Source organism: Grampus griseus (assembly GCF_964374135.1).
Source record: "Grampus griseus genome assembly, chromosome: 14".
NCBI classification, from domain to species: Eukaryota; Metazoa; Chordata; class Mammalia; order Artiodactyla; family Delphinidae; genus Grampus; species Grampus griseus.
The window spans coordinates 35256351-35277135 of record NC_139008.1 but is presented as its reverse complement, the minus strand read 5'-3'; the positions used below and the strand labels follow the sequence as shown (position 1 = coordinate 35277135).

The following is a 20785-nucleotide window of genomic DNA, read 5'->3' as shown; positions in this document are numbered from 1 at the left end:
GCTGGGTCTTAGTTGTGGCACACAGGATCTCGGGATCTTCACTGTGGCATGTGGGATCTAGTTCCCTGACCAGGGATTGAACCCGGGCCTCCTGCATTGGGAGGGCGGAGTCTTAACCACTGGACCGCAAGGGAAGTCCCAATAAAATGGAATTCTAAAATATATTCAAATATCCCAAAAAAGGGATATCCCAAAAGAAAGGAGGAACAGACAAACAAAAGCCAGAGTGGACAAATGGCAATCAAATGATAAAAGAGTAGCTCTAAATCCAACCACATATCAACAGACTTCAAGACAAAGACTAAATGTTAATGGACCAGTTAACCTCAAGATCCTGAACTCCAAACAGTGGCCAGAAAGTGCCGTGCTCCATCAAGAAATTAACCAAAATGTCTGTTTCCAAGCCAACGAATCCTGTAGTCAAGGGAGAGGCAAGTGGAAATCACCTCACAGAGAAGTGCTCCCAACACAAGCCACCATGGAACCCTTCAGAAGTAACCACAGTTACAAACTCATCAACGAAAAATTATACAACACACGAGGAATTCCACTACCAAGAGAGAACCTGAAGGTAAGAAAGGAGGAACCTGAAATTGTACTTCAAACTGGAAGAGTGAAACAAGTACTGTGAGATGTTCAGACACATGAAGGAAGGACAGAGACACAGAATTCAAGGACAGAAGATTATAAACTATGAAAAGGCAGGTCTGAAAAGAACAGTACTGTGTATTTATTTATTTATTTATTTATTTATTTTTGGCTGCGCTGTGCGGCTTGCAGGATCTTAGTTCCCCAACCAGGGATGGAACCTGGGCCTCCAGCAGTGGAAGCAAGGAGTCCTAACCACTGGACAGCCAGGGAATTCCCCAGTACTGTGTATTTTTACTTCTTCTTTGTCTCTATAGAACAAGCTACTTGAAACCTCTATTTAACTTGAATAAAAATGCATATAGTTTATAGCACTTGGAAGACAGAGTCTCTAAAATAAATGAATCTGTGTGATTCATGTATGTACGTGTTTCACAAAATGTAGATTTTTAAAAATTTATTTTATTATTTTATGTTTTGGCTGCGTTGGGTCTTCGTTGCTGTGCGCGGGCTTTTCTCTGGCTGCGGCGAGCGGGGACAACTCTTCGTTGCGGTGCGCGGGCTTCTCATTGCAGTGGCTTCTCTTGTTGCAGAGCACAGGCTCTAGGCTTGCGGGCTTCAGTAGTTGTGGCTTGCAGGCTCTAGAGCACAGGCTCAGTAGTTGTGGCGCACGGGCTTAGAGGCTCCGCGGCATGTGGGATCTTCCCGGACCAGGGCTCGAACCTGTGTCCCCTGCATTGGCAGGCAGATTCTTAACAACTGCACCACCAGGGAAGCCCAAAATGTTGTTTTTATTGTAATTCTATAGTAAAGACAAATATTGCTCAGCTGTTTTTTTTTTTTAAGCTTATACTTCTATCAGATTGAGATAAGAAAACTGAACTTCTAAAAAACTGTTTCCAAAAAGTGCCTATGTAGGTGCTTAATAGATATCATTCAAAAAAAATGTTAAGGACTAAACAATCCAATTAATAGGCAGACAGTGTCAGAATGGATAAAAATGCAAGCCCCAATTATAGACTGTCTACAACAGACACAATTTTAAAACAAAGGTTGAAAGTAAATGGATGGAAAAAAATACATCACATGGAAATCGTAAGCATAAGAAGGCTACAGCAGCCATATGAAAATCAGACAACAGACTTCAAGACAAAGATCAAGGTGGACATTTCTTAATAACGAAAGAGCAAATTCATCAGGAAGACATAACAAGCATAAATGGCTAAGAGCCCAATAACAAAGACATCAAGCAAAATGGACAGAATTAAAGGGAGAAACATGATCCCACAATCACAGCTTGAGATTTTAACATCCCTTTCTTAGCAATTGAAAGAACTAGAGAAAAAAGTCAGTAAAGATAATCTGAAAAAATACTACCAACCATCTCAACCTAATTGATATGTGCAGAACACAGCACCCAACTGCAGAACACGCAGTCTTCTTAAGTGAACATGGCACACCCACCAAGACAGATCATCTGCTGAGCCACAAAACAAGTCTGAATCAATGTAAAGAGTTAAAATCCATATGTAGTATATTTTTTTAGATCACAGAGATACATTAGAAATCAATAACCATTAGGTATCTAGGAAACCCTTCAGGGTTTTTATTTGTATTTGACAAATAATCCACAGGTCAAAGAAGAACTCCCAGGGAAGTAAGCATGGCTCGGAGGAAATATACTTAGAAAAGGAAGGTCTAAAATCAGCAACCTAAGATTCCACCTTGAGAGGTTAGACACAGAGCCAAGCCAAGCCAAAGTAAGCAGAGGGAGGAGTGCAAGGGAAACAAAGGAGGGCTGCTGGGACTAGCACCGCGGCCTCCTGCTGTTACCTCATTGGCTGCAGCTGCCATAGGGGTCGGATGGTTGACGGCATCACCCAGCGCAATGGCTAGACGGAGATCCTTCTGAATGTATTTCAGGTAGAAATCAGGCTTAAAGTTTCCTTGTAGGATATCTGAGGAGGGAAAGTCATTCATCAGAAGATCTGAAAGGATTCTAAATAAGAAACCACCTGGAGTCCTGTCAGAGGTCAATACCTAGCATTTCCTCCCCCTTGGACACCCAAGAGACAAGTTCCCAGCCTGTAGCCCCAAATCCTATCTACCATGTCTCCGGATGCTCTCTGACTGGGGGCCTGGACTGACTGGAGTGGGTGCATCATTCACACACAATGAGCCCCTGAAGAAGACACTGTTCTGTGACATCTGCCTGACCCAGTTCCCAGCTTCAACCAAAACTAAAACGCAAAAGAGAGGCCAAAGGCAACTTACTTTGGCACTTCTGGTCCAGGAAGATGCTGGCCAACTGTCCCTGATTGAGGATGTCCAAGAGTGTCTGCTGGGACTGGCCTGTCACTTGGGCCAGGGTGAGCCCCTCAGCGATGGTGGCCATGAAGCTCCCCTGGACCATGTTCACGATCAGCATCATCTTAGCTGCGTTGCCAACCTCACCTGCCCAGGGCAAAGAATCGTGGTCACATCCCAAGAATCCTGTGGGGAGGGACTTTCTGCCCACCCTCACCCCTGCTTGGACCCACCTCTACACCCAGGGGAGGCCCCATTCACCTGCCCCTGACAGAACTGGCTCTGACCCTTCTGGCTCTTCCTCCTTCCAGGCACTGACTGTGCAAGTCAAAGGAAACCTTCCCACGGGGGCCCCAGGCAGAGAGGCCATGCGGGACTGACGGTGTCATCAGGGCGGTCTAGAGGGGATGTGGCCCACCCAGCCTCCAGGCCTGAAGTGGCCCGACAGGTGGGCAGGCATGTTACCTAGAAAGAAGGAAGTCTTCCCCATTGCCTGGAAGCAGCTGCTGCAGTCCTCATATAAGCCCCTGTCTCCGGCCGCTAAGATCACCAACATCCCATCATTAGATAGCTGCTGATTGCCTGAGACTGGGGCTTCCAGAAAGCGGCCCCCCCTGGACACAATCACCTGGAAAGGAAAGTCACAGCTTCTGGAGGCCTTGCCTCTCATGAAGGTCTTGGGCAGGAAGCAAGGAGCATACTGGGGCAGGAGCACTTGACCCTCCACGCCGAGGCCCCAAAGCTGATGCCCGTACCAAGGTGCTGGACTGACAATGGGAGGGTCAGCAGACTGTCCTCCACCAGGTGCCTGAATCACATGCAGTAGACAGAGAGAAGCTGGGGTGTCCTCATAGGCTCCCATTTACTCGGAATTTCTCACAAAGACCAAAGACTATAACCAACATGACAATGCCAATGGCGTGGTTGACCACACTTCCTAAAGACACTGTCCTACCTTGATTTTAGCCACCCGTAGAATGCACATGGGCCACAAATCACCACCCCCTCACTTGGGCCCACTGGCTCAGCGTGGTGGAATACTCTGCTAGTATCTGTAGAAAGCTGCTTAACTCAAAAAGGCCCTGCTGGCAGCCTAGATTTGCTTCTGAGAGGCTGGCAGCTATAGGACCCAATGCCCATCCCAGCCAGGAAACAAGTCTCCTTTCACAGCCACTCAGACTAGCTGTAGATCTGAAGGCAGAGAGTGAAGACAGGCTAGTCCCAAAGTCTCTGGCTTTGGCTCTAGAGTAACTAAGTTGCCCACTCTTCGGCATGGTTAGCCTGGGTCTTGGGCTCCAACTGAAAGGATGCTGGAGGGCCAGCCCGAATGAGGCCGCTACCTGGGCCAGCTCGGTGACTGTGTCAGCATCCACCGTTGACATGTCCACGTAGCACTTCCCGGGGCGGATCCCTTGCAGCACACCACTGGGGCCCAGCACCAGCTGTGGGGACACAAGGGAGAAGCAATAGCCCAGGCTCCCAGCCAGACACCCAGGAGTCCCTTAGACCTAAGGTCAGCGTCCTGCTGATTTTTTGGCTCATTTCCCCAATAGAAGCTAAATATTAAGGCTCAAAAGGGAAGAGCATGTAATTAAGCAAGGGAAAGAGGAGAATTTATGGTATGCTCCCATTTATCTTCAAAAAGAACATGTGTGTTTCTTTTTATTAAAAACCTCCCATTGAAAAGATGGAACCTCACTATTTATTTTTTTTGGCTTCTTTGGATTTACTTGGATTAGTCCAGTCATGAGTTTAACAAGATGACTACTGCACTTGAACTTTTAAAGCATACAAATACAGCGATAGCTAAACATAGGAACTTGTCACATGGACCACAGGCACACCAAAGCTTCCAGCTCAACAGGAATACATTAGCCTGTCAGGAACCATTTCACATTTCAGCACAGACCTCAGGGACCCTCATCAGTTTCATTCTTTGTTCTGAATTAAAGGAAGTCTGTATTCAATCTATGCAAACACCCTTCACAATGGGAGACGGCCCCCAAATGGGAAATCCACCGCCCCACCCCTCCCCCAATGCAAACACTCACTCAGTGCTCAGGGGAGAAGGGGAGGAGGCCAGCCAGTTTTCCCGGCCACAACCTGAGACGCTGAGGGGAGGGAGGGGATCCTTACGTCCTTGGCTGCCTTTGGATCCGACACGCAGGCAAACGTGATGTCACAAGTTGAAACGACTTCAGCGGGGGTTCTTCCTAGGCGGGCCCCCTCCTGGATGAACAAATCACACTGCAAAAGTCACAGATCCTAATGTGAGCTGCAGGCAGTGCACAACACACACACCAGCCAGGCCAGAGATGCAGTGCTCAGTCCTCCGGAGTGGCCTTCCAAGGCAAGAGGCTGAGACTGTGAGCCAGGGACCCCAGCGGGCAGTCTGACTGCTCAGGAAAGTGGACGGAAGCCCCTTAAGCACAGTCTTGTGGTTTTTTTTTTTTGGCCACACTCATGTGAGACCTTAGTTCCCTGACCAGGGATTGAACCCACGCCCCTACAGTGGAAGCGCAGAGTCTTAACCACTGGACTGCCAGGGAAGTCCCCAGTCTTGCCTAGGAGGATGTTCCATGTTCTACTTCACAGGAGGCACAAAACAAACGTCTGCTGAAGGTTTTCTGAATGAAGAACAGGATGTGAATAGTACTTGTCTGCCGCTCTTTGTGGCTGTCGCTGTCTTGGCTGTGGTGAAATCTACCCAGTGCCCTGTGAGCTGGGGAAGCAGGGCTTGGGCTAACAGGTTGCCATTCCGTACTGAATTGTTTCTGGCGGGGGGGTCTACAGGCACTAATTTTTCTTTTCTGAAAATTAAAATCACTAGAACATCTCATAACAAAATACATCATTAACATTTTGCTGTATTTCCTTTTTCTTTCTTTTCTTTTTTTTTGCGGTACACGGGCCTCTCATTGTTGTGGCCTCTCCCGTTGCGGAGCACAGGCTCTGGACGCACAGGCTCAGCGGCCATGGCTCACGGGCCCAGCCGCTCTGCGGCATATGAGATCCTCCCGGAGCGGGGCACAAACCCGTGTCCCCTGCATCGGCAGGCAGACTCTCAACCACTGCGCCACCAGAGAAGCCCTGTATTTCCTTTTTCTAAAGGCATTTCAAAAAATTATTTAGAATAATTTGGACCTATTATTTTGCATCTAATTTTTAACATTTTATATGATTACATCTATCAATATTATAGAGTTTCATAATTACTGTTTATAACGCATGGCTGCAGGATACTCCACTGAGATATATACCTGAGTTTACCTAATGGATCTCCTGCAGTTCAATATCTGGCCTGATTTTAATTATAAATGAGCCCAACAAATATCCATCTCTTCTATTTTTTGAATTTAGATCTCTGTAAGTAGAATATAACAGGCTCCAAAAATGGTTTTAAAAAATGTAGACAAATGGCTTTCGAATAAGGCTGTGTCCATTTATAACGATCTCTGGCAAAGTCTCAAATCACCAACACAGAGCACATTTTTTAAAAACAACAAATAAGTACACATAAATACATTAAAAACTTGTCCTACTAGATGATTTAACAAGCCAAAAATGGCCACTTTCTGCTTGATATATTCTGATTACTCCTGATTACTGAATCTCTTTAATACCTCTGTTTATTAATTGTTTCCTCTTTGTGAGCTATTTAAAAATCTTTAAATCATTACTATACTATTTGTTTAACAAGAAATTCCACTCCTGGTTTTATACCTAAAGAAAACAAAAACACTAATTTGAAAAGATACACACACCCCAAATGTTCATAGCAGCATTACAATAGCCAAAATATGGAAGCAACCTAAGTGTCCATCAACAGATGAATGAATAAAGAAGATGTGGTACACACACAGACACACACACGGAAGAATATTACTCAGTCATAAAAAGAATGAAATTCTGCCATTTGTAACAACATGGATGGACCTAGAGGGTATTATGCTTAGTGAAATAAGTCAGACAGAGAAAGACAAATACGCTACACTATCACTTATATATGGAACCTAAAAAACAAACAAATAGATGAATATAAATAAAAGAAACAGACTCATAGAACAAATTAGTGGTTACCAGTGAGGAGAGGGAATCGGAGAGGGGCAAAATAGGAGTAGGGGACAGTACAAACTGCTATATATAAACTAAATAAGCTACAAGGATATATTGTGCAGCATAGAAAAATATAGCCATCATTTTATAATAACTTTAAATGAAATATAACCCATAAAAATACTGAATCACTATGCTGTACACCTGAAACTAACCTACCAATGTAAATCAACTATACTTCAAAAAAACCAAAACCAAACAAACAAAACCCCCAAAACCCCCCACAAAAACTAGGGAAAAATACATAAAAATTGTTAGGGTAGTGGGAAATTTTTAGAAATACAAAATTTTTAAATTCCAAAAAATAAAAAAAAAACGAGTTGGCATACTTTTCAATTTTTTTTCGTTTATTTTTTGTTGTGAGGAGTATTATCAAAAACTATTCATGGGGTGGCTGGGATGAATTGGGAGAATGGGACTAACATATATACACTACTATGTATAAAACAAACAGCTAATGAGAACCTACTGTATAGCACAGGGAACTATACTCAATGCTCTGTGGTGACCTAAATGGGAAAGAAATCCGAAAAGAGAGGATATATGTATAGGTACAGCTGATTCACTTTGCTGTACAGCAGAAACTAATACAACATTGTAAAACAACTATACTCCAATAAAAACTAATTAAAAAAAATATTCATCTTGGGTTTCCCTGGTGGTGCAGTGGTTAAGAATCCACCTGCCAATGTAGGAGACAGCGGTTCAAGCCCTGGTCGGGGAAGATCCCACATGCCACAGAGCAACTAAGCCTGTTCACCACAACTACTGCGCCTACGCTCTAGAGCCTGTGAGCCACAACTACTGAAGCCCGCATGCCTAGAGCCCATGCTCCGCAACAAGAGAAGCCACCGCAATGAGAAGCCCGCGCACCACAACAAAGAGTAGCCCCTGTTCGCCATAACTAGAGAAAGCCTGCATGTAGTAACAAAGACCCAACTCAGCCAAAAATAAATAAATAAATAAATAATAAAAAGAATCTGCCCGCCAATGCAGGGGACATGGGTCTGAGCCCTGGTCCGGGAAGATCCTCCATACCACGGAGCAACTAAGCCCATGCACCACAACTACTGAGCCTGAGCTCTAGAGCACGTGAGCCACAACTACTGAAGCCTGTGCACCTAGAGCCTGTGCTCCGTAACAAGAGAAGCCACTGCAAAGAGAAGTCTGCGCACTGCAATGAAGAGTAGCCCCCGCTCACTGCAACTAAAAGAAAGCCTGTGTGCAGCAATGAAAACCCAACGCAGCCAAAAATAAAAAAAAATAAATTTATTAAAAAAAAATTCACCTTTTTCCTTAAAAAGACAGACTTAAAAAGATCTATGTTAATAATTTTGTTTTCTTCTGGTTTTTCCTTTTGAAAGAAATGAGGGTAAGCAGCAGAGCTGTCTGATTCCAAGCCCAAGTTCATAATTGCTTTGCTCTACTGTCTTCCCATAAATTAATCTGGAAAGAATGGCCACGTTTATAACAATTAAGCTTTCCAATCAAGAAAACAGGATGACCCGAGGCACTTCTATCAAATGGGAACATACTTATAATGCAAACCCTTAGATTCTACCGATGTTCTGCAAGTATGCATGTCTAGATTTCCTGGTTACCCTGGCCTTGAATCAGAAATATCTGCTGAAAGGGCCTCTGAGATCTCACTCCTGACTCAGGGCCCCACAGCACCTACCCAATGCCCAGCACCTGAAGCCCACATCTCTTAGCATGGCTTTCAGTGCCCTTTCTCCCAGGCTCCCTCAACTCTCCAACCAGTTCCTTATTATTCTTGAAAAGGGCGGTTTTAACAAAGTGAACTTCTTACTTTGCCTAGAACATTTTTGTTTATTCAAATCCACCAGCTCTACTACCTCCCTTCATTCCAGCTCTCACCTTGCTACACACATGGGATGCTCACCCCATCATTTCACAAATATATGCTTAGCCACACCTTGTTCCTCAAGAGGCTGGTTCTTTCTTGGTCTCTTCGTTCCTGGCAAATACACTGCTTTAATTTTCTGGTACTTAGACTATGGTTCTTTATTTCTTTAATTTTATTTATTTATTTATTAATTATTTTATTTGGCTGTGTTGGGTCTTCATTGCTGCGCGTGGGCTTTCTCTAGTTGCGTCGAGTGGGGGCTACTCTTCGTTGTGGTGCACGGGCTTCTCATTGTGGTAGCTTCCCTTGTTGCAGAGCACGGGCTCCAGGCACACAGGCTTCGGTAGTTGTGGCTCGTGGGCTCCAGAGCACAGGCTCAGTAGTTGTGGCGCATGGGCTTAGTTGTTCCGCAGCATGTGGGATCTTCCCGGACCAGGGATTGAACCTAGGTCCCTTGTGTTGGCAGGTGGTTTCTTAACCACTGCGCCACCAGGTAAGTCCTAGACTACGGTTCTTTACCTTTTCCTGGATGGGAACTTGATGGGAGCCTGGCCTCTTTCCATTACAAAAGACTTGGAATTCCATTTCAGGGCATGCACAGACCCCTTGAATCCATGGACCACCTGAGGTTAAGAACTTCTAAACCTGTCCTGTCCCATATGGTAGCCACTAGCCACAGGAGACTGTTTATTTTTAAGTGAAACAAAATTTAAAATTCTTCAGTCTACTAGCCATGAATCAAGTGTTCAAGAGTCACATGTGGCCAGTGGCTACCACACAGGCCAGTGCAGATATAGGACATCTCTTTCACCACAGAATGTTCTACGGCACGGTGCTGTTAATACAATCCAAACACAGAACATAGTGCAGCCATTAACAAGGACGAAGCAGATCTGTTGATACACACTCTCCATATCAATGATTACACACACACACACACACACACACACACACACACACACACACACACACACACACACACACACACACACACACTCTTGCATGTGCATGGAAAAACCTGACAGGTTTTTTTCCTATTACTTATTTCAGGTAATGGCAGAGAGGGAAAATTTCCACTTCATTTTATATCCCTGGGTGTTTTAAATGTTCAGTTTTTATGATAACGTCCTACACTGGTGTATCTACACCCCCACCTGCCTGAACTAAGAGCTTGGCTTCTACTCCATGGCATGCAGAACGATGAAGAGAGACAGGAGGGAGAGTCCTATCCTTAGTTACCCCAAGGGTCAAGGCTCTGTCCCACCCCACCCAACAAGCACCACTATGAATGCTTACTTTCTCTGCAGTCCGGTTCCAGACAGTCACCGTGTGACCCATTTTTAGCAAGTTGGAGACGATGCCACTTCCCATGAGGCCAAGGCCCAAAAATCCTATCCTGAAAAAGAGAGAGACTGATCAGTTCAAGGTGGGGGGTGGGGTGGGGGAGGACAGGGTGAGATCCTGAATGCCACACAGGCTCTGCTTCCTCATAAACCTGGGGAGCCTCACCTCAGACCACCAGGAACGCTGCTCTGTGGTGTGCTGACACCACCACTGCAGAGCCAGCGGTAGTGCAGGCAAAGCGTGCCTTTTCTTATCATGCCACTGTTCAAAAGTGTTCATAAGTTTAAACAGGCATTTTAAAATCCTCAACTGCCACTGCAAGAAGTATGACTCATATGGTTTATGGCAAATCTTCCAAATCATTTCCTTGTTGCTTTGATAGAAGGTCTGAGCTTACAATTCCATTACAGTGAGAAGGCAGACATTTATCTTCAGATCCTGCAACAGTTCCTGATCAGCCACCTCGAGTCATAGGTCTTGAGATGCCAATTTAAAGCACCTTGGGATCCATGACAAGTTAACAGGAGAAGTAAGTACGGAGCCAGCCACCTTCCTCAACTGCAGGAGTCAGCATCCTGGTGCTCACCTCCCCTTCCCAGCTCCACGCCCTGCACCACCTTTGCACTCTTCGTGCCGTCAGCAGGGACAGGCCTTGCCTCGCTTCTTCAAAGCCTCACCTGAGCTTTGGAACCAATCTTTCTTTCCCAGTGCATGGATTCTTCTCCTGAACCTCTTTCCTCCTGTTGCTTCTCTACCCTGGCCTGTCCTTCTCTCCACCACGCCTTCTAACTGCAGGCCCATTATGATCCTTCTGAATCTGAAGTACTCAGGTGGACAGTATGTTTGGCTTACCTTCACTTCCTACAGCTTGCTCCTTCCTACAACCCCTAGAACTTGGGAGCTACAAGCTGCTACATGCTTTTATAGATGATTTTACCTTGCCCAAATGTCTCTTCTTGGTTCTTGCACTTCTGTAACTCTCCTTGCATGAGACATGGCTAAACAATGCCTCTTTCTTCATTTAATTAATTTTTTGGCTGCGTTGGGACTTCGTTGCTGCACGTGGGCTTTCTCTAGTTGCTTTGAGCCAGGGCTACTCTTTGTTGCAGCGCGGGCTTCTCACTGCGGTGGCTTCTCTTGTGGAGCATGGGCTCTAGGTGCGTGGGCTTCAGTAGTTGCAGCACATGGGCTCAGTAGTTGCAGCACGTGGGCCCTAGAGGGCGCAGGCTTCAGTAGTTGTGGCACGTGGGCTCAGTAGTTGTGGCTCGCGGGCTCTAAGGCGCACGGGCTCAGTTGCTCCACGGCATGTAGGATCTCCCCGGACCAGGGCTTGAACCCGTGTCCCCTGCATTGGCAGGCGGATTCTTAACCACTGCGCCACCAGGGAAGTCCTCTTTCTTCATTTATTACCTCATGTTCTTGTTTTCAGCTTGTGTTTCTCTCAGCTCTAAGATCCTCTGCAGCTTCTTCACTTTGACCTGTGTTATCCTTTCAGTATTTTCAGTCTCCTGCAAGTCATATCTGCAGCCACCTTTTCAAACTGGCTCAGAGGTTCCGCTATCATTGCTGGAATATGCACTCTCATACTCTCTGTCCCAGCCTGCTCTCAGTCATTTGAATCAAATGCTGAAAATGGAACCCACCACCACCTTCCTCACCAAATGGCACCCTTGACCATTAAGTTTCAAGCCAAAGCTTAAAAACAAGGAGGTATCTTTTGTCATTCACAGCTATCTGGGTAGTACAAGTTTTCCCTATGATTCTAAATCATGACATACTAATTCTCTTTCCTTTTCTTGGTGTTTCAGGACACCTAGAGGACCTGGGGATAAAGTTTATGCATTTTAAACACAGCAACTGACAGTCCCTCATGGTGTCCCTGAGGCAAGATGGAAAATGTGGACCAGGTGGACTGGGTACGAGGCAGCTGGTCTGCTCTGTAGTTGGCTTTACACTCATGTTAAAAAAGGGTTTGACTGATGGGAGAAAACACTGGACTCTGTCCTTGGCCTAGAGCTGGATTTTTTAAAAAAGCCAACAAAATCCTCATTAATTTAATGGGCAATACCCATTCCTCTTTTTATTAGCATATAACATGCCTCTAGCTCCTTCACTCCACTAAGGAAGTTCACTAAATATAACTGACAGAACAAGTGACTTTAACAGTACAAAAAGTGATGAATAATGTAAAAGACACTGTTTTTAGTCTGAGAAAGAACCCTATAGAAGACTCAGATGGGAGATTCAGACTTAGCTACGTACTTCAAGAGAATGCTCCTTCTTCAAGAACCCTTTCCAACAATACAACTAGCTGTCAGAATTGAGGCAAAGGCAAGTGTGGATGCAAGCTAAGGCCTGGGGACCACAGTCAAGTCCCCCACCTGTCTGGGTGGGGCGGAGAGCAGCAGGCAGGTGCACAGGAAGGACAGGGAGGCGACAGCAGGGAGAGCCAGGGAAGGCAGGACAACGGGCTGCCTTCATCTTTTGCCCCCACCAGGGCCAAGGACAGTGGTTCTTAAAGCATGGTCTCCTGATGAGCACCAGCAGCTATCTGGGAATTTGTCCACCCCAGACCTACTGATCAAGAAACCCTACGGGTGGAGTCAAGCAATCGGTGCTTTACGAGAGGCCTTCCAGGTGATTCTTTTTTTTTTTTTAAGTTAGCTGTTTTATTTATTTATTTTTTTGGCCACGCTGCAAGGCTTGTGGGATCTTACTTGCCCGACTAGGGATCAAACCTGGGTCCCTGACAGTGAGAGCTCGGAGTCCTAACCACTGGACCACCAGGGAATTCCCCAAGGTGATTCTGAGACACAGGAAAGTCTAAGAACCACTGATCCAAGCGTTCCCTGCTTGGAGACTCACCGGTGAGCACGAAGCCAAATCCACAGTACATTTATAGGGCAGCTTCTGTCTCCCACAAGTCAAATTACTCCTAGGCAAGTCGTAAGAATTACAACTTTCCCTTTCTCTTTCCATTTAGTCCCAGCAACGGTTGGGACACAACCCTTAACAAGCCACCTTGAGGTCACCCTCTGGCCCCAGCAGAACCAGAGGCACAGGAAGCCTCTTCATCAAAGGTCCTACTTTTTGTCTGTGGGTGTGATGCTGCCATTCACAGCCGTGCTGTCTGCTGCCTGGATGGAGGTGGACCCAGTCTCCTAGGGAAAGGAAGCACAAGTCGTCAGGTCAGCCTGCCCATGTGAGGCCCCAATGAAAATAAAAATGAGGAGGCATGGAACATACATACCTCTTCACATATTTTCAATTTCTTTGTGATTGCCTGGTAACAGACAGCTGGCTAATAAAGAAGAAATGAGAAAACCACTTATTAAACTGAACATTTAACCAGTCTTCATTACGATTTCCCTATTAAGGTTAGGCCCAAAGCGGGAAGTTAACATCAAAAACTTATTTGGTGTCCAACCTTACTGAATTCCAAACCACACATGAAAAGTTAACTTGCGTCACTTCATTCAGCTCTCACGCAGCTCTACAAGATGCTTTTGCTGATCATGACGTTGAAAATCAGAGGTGTTAGGTCATGTGCCCAGAATTACAGACCTGGTCAGTATAACTAGGCTTGGAATACAGATCTGTCCAACTCCAAGGTCACATACCATCAGCAGATCCTATCAGGGCTCAGCCTAACCGACAGCCCTGTAGACACTTGGGGAAACTACCCCCACACTCCCAGGGCTCATGGAGACTGCCTTCATCCAGCAGCACTGGCTACCTTGTGGGTGGTCGACAGCTCCTGAAATTTCAATTCCATCCTAGACTCTGAAGGCAACTGCAAATATCTCAACCACACAGCCACTAAGTTTTAAAAGCTTTTTTGGGTTCATTTTTAATATTTTTTTTTTTGCGATACACAGGCCTCTCACTGTTGTGGCCTCTCTCGTTGCGGAGCACAGGCTCCGGACGCGCAGGCTCAGCAGCCATGGCTCACGGGCCCAGCCGCTCCGCGGCATGTGGGATCTTCCCAGATTGGGGCACGAACCCGTGTCCCCTGCATCGGCAGGCAGACTCTCAACCACTGCGCCACCAGGGAAGCCCCATTTTTAATCTTAACAGTGCCTGATTCACGAGTGGTCCTCTATGTAACTTTTAAACTTAACTAGTTGCTCTGGGCAGCAGTACAGGTACAGACTAACTTTTCAGACTAGCGTGAGGTTCCAAAGGAGCAGGACTCTCCCCTCAGGCCAGCTCCTGACCAAGGATGAAGAACCTCAAAGAACAACTTACCTTCTCGGTTTGGCTGAGCAGGAAGTGATGGAAATGAGGGTCTGCATCTTTAACAGGCTGAAACCAGAAAATGATTTAATAAAACAAGTTATCTTCCAACACAGGTCACCTCCTTCTACCTGAGAACCAGCTTCTCCTCTGGCTGAAACACCTCTGGGAGCTGGGCTCATTCTCACAACTGCCTGGAAACTCTTCTCCCACTGCTGGTCTAAGCCTTTCATAAACGATGCCCATTCTACCTGGAGGAAAACTGGTTTCAAGTGGAAAAGAATGAACGTTTCTGCCAGGTTGGTGGATAAATTATTCCCAAACACTGGAATAATATTTTAAAAGCATACTATTTTTTAAATCCAGCATTCACCAGTCACTTCGGATGACCCAGCAGACCAAACCAAGTTCTCAAACTTTTCTGATCTTAGGATTTTGGCCCACTTGTGCCTGGTGCCAGACCCTTGAGTGTCTTGACTCACTGAGGACCAGTATTAAAAGAAATGAGGAGGCAACAACTGCAGGACCGTCAAGGCTTTTCCTAAGTAGGCCCAGCAACAGCGGGACGGTGCATCCACCCCAAGGATAAGGTAGTGTGCAGCTACCAAACATCAAAGCTGTATATACAGTGAAAGGGTGTTTATAAAGTACCAAGTGGAAAAAATCTGCAGAATGATCCCACTTTTGTGAAAACCAACACTACTCCCGAAAGTAAAAACTGTAACATGGGTATGTGATTATGTAAATGATGGTTAAGTGGGTGCACCAAAGGGTTTGGAGTGAGTTACATCAAGCTTAACAGTCAGGATGCCCCAGGGTGGAGACCTGTGCTTTTTAACTCATTCACTTCTGTACTGTTTGGCAATTAGAAAAAAAAAAGTCTCATACACAAGAAAAGTGGGGGAAAGGAAGAGCACATCACACAGTCAGGCCAGGAAACCAGCTCTGAGGCCGGGCTTCTCCTGGTCCACGGGAGAGGTTATTACCTCGCTCACGGTTGGTTGCCATTTAAACGCAGCCATGGGTCCGGCCATCATCCCCTTCACAGTACTAGACTCGGGGATGGTGAGGTCCTACAGAGGGAAAGGCAGATCGTCAAAATGCCGTGGCACCTCAGGAGCAGGTGTCTTCCTGCCTAACTCTGGGAGCACCTCTTCACTGTTTTGCTCCCTTTAGTCACACTCCACCCCGAACTAGCCCTGCCAGCTCCGCGGTCTCCCCCCAGGCATGGCTCTGATGACTGTTCATCGGGAGAAACAGGTCAAGTTCCTGTCAACACAGAGGGAGCCTTTCTTCTTCTCTGTTCTAGAAGTAACAAATGTGTTCCTGTGCCAAAATTTCATAAGGATGGAGGTAACGGGAAAGCCCGATTGTGGTCTGTAGTGTGGTCAGCAGGTCACAGAGAAAATTCCTTATGGCAAATAATGAACATTAAGATAACAATACTGGCTTCAGAAGGAATCCACCATATCTCAAAAAAAACTAAGAAAGCCACATGGAGCAGTGAGAAGATCTGCCCAACTTTTTACAGCTGCTAAGTGACAAAGCCAGAATTAGAACCGGGATGTTGAGGAGCCAGGAGCCTGCTCTCTCCCCAGACAGAAGGTAGGAACCATTTGGGTCGGGGAGTCAAGAGTTCAGTGGGGCATGTTGAGATCTCCACTAGACAGCCGAGGGGAAAATGCAAGGAGGGCCACCGAGGCTGGAAGACAGCAAATGGGGAGATGGACATGAGGTCAAATCTGTGGTGGAGGGGCAAGAGCAGATCAGCTGTAGAGCTTTATCCCTTGACACCTGGCCCGCAGTGGAGACGCTCAAAAAAACAAAAAACAAAAAAAAAAAAATAAGAGGCCCAGCGCAGTACTGTCCCAGAGAAGTTTCTGTCATGATGGACATGTTCTGACTCCGCTGTATCTAGTGCAGTAGCCACAAGTCACATGTCACTATGGAGCACCTGCTAGTGTGACTAAGAAACTGGATTTTAATTTGGGTTTAATGTAAATTAATTTAAATGTAAACGGTCACCAGCCTAGTGACTTGTCTAAGGCCACAACAGAAGGGAGTAAGGCGAGAACACAGCTCTCTGTCCAGCACTGACCAAAGGCCTCAACTCCTGACTCCTTGCTCTCTGCACAAGTCTGGATTTTAGGAGAACCACGGACAGTTCTGTCCTGTCCGGATGGTTTGTGCCCGGAGTTGCAGTTCTCAGCTCAGGACTCAGAAATAAGAGCCCCCGAGAGAGGGTGAATGTGCACCCCTCACATGGCTCCCACACAGAGTCTAGACACAAACACAGCCTTCGCCTTCCCACACATAATCGACACCCCTGCCATCAAGGTCAGGCTTTTCAGTTAATCCTCATGGGACAGAGAATTATGGGCCAGAATGGCAATCATCTGGGGCTCTGCCCAGTTATCAGCTAGGCTACTGTGCTGTTTCAGAGAGGAGCTCGCCAGCCAAATAACAATTACTATAGCAACACACACTCTTTTGTGAGGAGTAAGCCTGGCAGCAGCCCCTGGGGTTGCACTAAAACAACCACACTCTCACTGCACAACAGGCTACTGCTAAAAAATAATAAATAAATAGATGTACAATGTTCATCGAATGTATAGTGTCACAGGCGCTAAGTACTTGGCTTCTGTTACTCATTTAATTCTTAAACCTAAGAGGCTTTATTATTTTCAATAAGCAGACAAGGAAACTGAGGCAAAGGCAGTTGGCCAAGGTTGCACAGCTGTAACAAGTCACGGAGTCATGATTCAAACTCTAGGTCCTCCTCCTAACCTCTCCTTTATACCTCCCTTTATCCAAAAAGAAGTTTCTCTCCAGGGCGAGCACAGGAGTTGGTGAGATCCATGGCTTAAGATACCAGACAGCATGAATTTGGAGAACAGTATAAAACCTGACAGCCCAGATTTCTGTGGGTCCCCAGGAAATCAATTTAATTGGATCAAATCAGATCATACCCCCTGAAAAGTTCATGCACTGCTCCTGGCAATTTCTAAACTTTTTCCACCTTTGGCTGGAGGTTCCCTGCACTCATGGTCACCTTGGCTGTCCCCACCGCTACAGCTGCTCTCATCTACTCTCTGTCTTAGGTCATCTAACAGCGAGAAGGACCTTCTCTAATGCAGAGATGGCACAGTGGCAGCTGACAGGCTGAATCTAGTCCAGAGAGATGTTCCTTTGGACCTAAAAGTGTTTTAAAAATTTGAGTTAGCTTCTAACATTTAAAACTGGAACATTTCACTTAAAAAAAAAAAAATCTGTATTTCCAGCTTCTCTTGAGAAAAACCAGACGATTTGGCAAAAGTTGGCTGTAACCCTGAGGGGGGGCCTTGGCCTCCCCAGACAGCAGCCACTGCCACCCCTAATGCTCTCGGCCCAACCTCCTGCTTGAGCATTCTCTCCCTTCCCTGCCTGGTCTCACTGGTGTCTGAACTTGCAAGTTTTGATCTCACGTTCAGCGTTTCATCACGGCCTCATAACCCGTCTGTCTGTGCCAGCCATCTGGCTTCTAACCCCTTGATCCTGCTCTAACAATCTTCCCCTGTGTTTTGACAGACTACCCCCTTCACCTCAAATTCTCCTCCCTTGGCTTCTAAGACTCATACAAATCTTTTTGGGAAGAAGGTGAGAGGTATATTATTTCTGCTTTACTTTACTTTGCCGGCTCTGCCCACTTCTTCCAACCCTGAGCTATGTGCATCCTGTCTGCAAAGCCAATTTCTGCCCTTCACTCTTCTCTCTCCTTGCTTCCCCCTAAGACAATCCCCATCTGGTCTCATGGATCCAATGTCCTCTCTAGATATTCGCTCCTCCACACCTACATTTCCATCCTATGTTATTGGAAGCCTCCCTGGCAGTCTAGACATCACTCCAAATGCATCACACTCAAAACAGAACTGGTCCTCTTGCCCCATAAACCAGCTCCTCTCCTTACTCCTCTGCTCAGAAAAAAGGCATCATCATTTCCCCAAGCACAGACTTGAAATCATCTCCCTTCCCTTTTTTCCATCATCCCCTATATGTAACCAGTTACCAAATCTTATGAACTCTTCCTCTGAAGTGCCTCTCACACAGTTCCTTTCAATATTTGCTATCCCACCCACCGCCCACCCCCGCCAAGGAAAGCTCCTTATGAACGCACACCTGAAGTTACCCTTCTCGTTGGCTTTGAGCCTTTCTTCTCTGCCCGCCATGATCCCTAACACACAGCTGGGAGCACACTGCCACCTCCACATCCAGCTCAAACACCGTGTTCACGGCCCCCTACTGACTCCATGACAGTATAACACTGCTTAGACCTCAAGGCTCTCCACAATCGGGTGACAACCTGTCTTTACCTGTCAGGTCTCCTTCCTGTCCTCTACCAGTACTGAGACTCTGCATGCTAACATCGAGCCCACGTGGGCTGCGCCCTTCGTGTATGGAAGGCCTTCCCTTCTTTCCTGCTCAGCCCTTTCCAGTGCCAGCCCTTGCACGCTGGCTCAGGTGGACCCTTCTCCTCCCTCGACCATCTGGTCCACCCGTGCATCCAGGCCGTGACCCTCCCCTGGTCTGCAGAATTCTTTAGGGCAGCACATAGCAGAGGACTCTACGTCCATTCAGGGAGCTGAAGCATACCGTAGAGCTCAGCTCTCCGGTATACAAAAGAAAGTCACTAATCCCAGAAGCTACAGAGATAAAACAAACCTTCTCATCCTTTGGGGGCCGACCCCGCTTCCGGGGACTTTGCTCTTGGGCTCTTTTCAGAGGGGACTTGGAGCCTCTCTCTGAGGAGCCTGAAGACACCCTCTTCTTTCCTTCTCCCATGTTCTTCTTCACCTTCCCTTCAGACAGGCTAAGCTTGCGCTTCTCATCACCTGAGTTTGGCCTACTTCTCTCCTCACTGGAATTACGCCGATTCTTGTCATCAGCAGAACTGTGGGACGATGTCTGAAAGTTTAATAATAATAATGATAACCACCACAACAGCCACCACCATCACTACCATGATTTACAGGAGCCACACCCTGTGATAAGTGCTTTACGTGTGTTATCCACACAACAACCCTATGAAGTAGGCTCTGCTGTCAACTCCACTTATATCTGGGGAAGTGGATTGAAAAAGAAATTCAAGTCACTTGCCCACAGTCCCCAAACTGGATTTACACCCAGGGAGTGGATATAGCCCAGAGGCCGTGCTCCTAACCTCCATGCTATAAAAGGGAGAAGGCCTGTGCTATACTCAAAAGCTGAGATACTTCTCCTGGGTCCAAGAGACTTTCCTAAGAGCAACAATCTATTCCAGAAAGGTCAGCCACATGCATGGAGTTTCAAGTTGATTAGCAAAACACTGATACCTTAGATTTGAAGTAGCTCTCTCTCCAATGGCATTGCATTAAGAATAGTTTTGGGTTCGGGCGATATTTAATCTGTCAGTTACTATGCAAAAATAACCAGTCTGGAGTCAGCATAAAGTGAGAATCGTGAAGCCTCTCACCTGGTCTTTTCCCTTGGCTCTCCTGAGGAACTCTTCTACGGCATCCACAGCTTGCTGGAATCGTTTTCCCTTGTTAATCTTTATCATTTCCTCCTTATGTGCATGATACGGCTTGAGCTGTTCCACTTTGATCCAGGCACTGGCAGAAAACAGAGAGAAAGGATATGTATGATCCGCACTGCCTATGCCCAAAACTATCAAAGACCTCACCCCAGCAGAATGCAAATACCTGTTTGGTTTAACTGGATTTTGAAACAGGCCTTCCATCTTTTTCCAAAACATGCTATTGACCACCCCAAACTCTTGAGCCTAAAAGTATGTTTTCTTGAAACAAGTCAAACAACCACCACCAAAATCAGCATCCTCCAAATAAAATCACTGCACTGCAGGTTATTTCCACTCTTATTCACCAGCCTTCCACACTGAAACACACATACTCTGCCACTAGCTCAGGGCAGAGGAAACCTATAGATGCGCTCCCATTCTCACTACATAGTACAAATGGCCCCACGTGGATCCCAGGGAATCAGGGCTCTTGGAAGCGTTATCAACCATAGCAGCATCACTGTCCATCAAGAGCCTGAGCCAGAATGATGACCTGTCAATCCACTGAGAATGTGGGATGCTACGAGGGCTAAAGAAAGGCAACACCTTCAAAAATCTGCTGCTTCTACAAATGTCTGCAGCCTTGGAGCCTCTATTTGTTCATAAATGATTGTACCCAGGGCTACTAAACCACACAAAACTTGTGACACATTGGAACAAGGGCAGTAGTCACAAAAGGAGGCTTTTAAAAACAAGATTCTACTTGAGATTAGAGGAAAGGGAACATACTCTTC

General features: G+C 46.3%; 1 protein-coding gene across 2 annotated transcripts in view; it reads right to left on the bottom strand.

Moving 5' to 3' along the window:
• GLYR1 (glyoxylate reductase 1 homolog) overlaps positions 1-20785 on the bottom strand; it is a 36421-nt gene that overhangs the window by 3723 nt on the left and 11913 nt on the right. The window contains exons 4-15 of one of the 2 annotated variants that reach the window (XM_082671691.1): positions 19947-20085; positions 19157-19399; positions 15445-15531; positions 14471-14527; positions 13473-13523; positions 13310-13383; positions 10175-10274; positions 5032-5142; positions 4236-4337; positions 3361-3523; positions 2863-3042; positions 2422-2546 (exon numbers count right to left, since the gene is read on the bottom strand). In XM_082671691.1, the coding sequence (XP_082527817.1) occupies positions 2422-2546; positions 2863-3042; positions 3361-3523; positions 4236-4337; positions 5032-5142; positions 10175-10274; positions 13310-13383; positions 13473-13523; positions 14471-14527; positions 15445-15531; positions 19157-19399; positions 19947-20085 (1432 nt within the window). The remainder of the gene's footprint in view (positions 1-2421; positions 2547-2862; positions 3043-3360; positions 3524-4235; positions 4338-5031; positions 5143-10174; positions 10275-13309; positions 13384-13472; positions 13524-14470; positions 14528-15444; positions 15532-19156; positions 19400-19946; positions 20086-20785) is intronic. The other variant, XM_082671692.1, reaches the window with a different exon arrangement.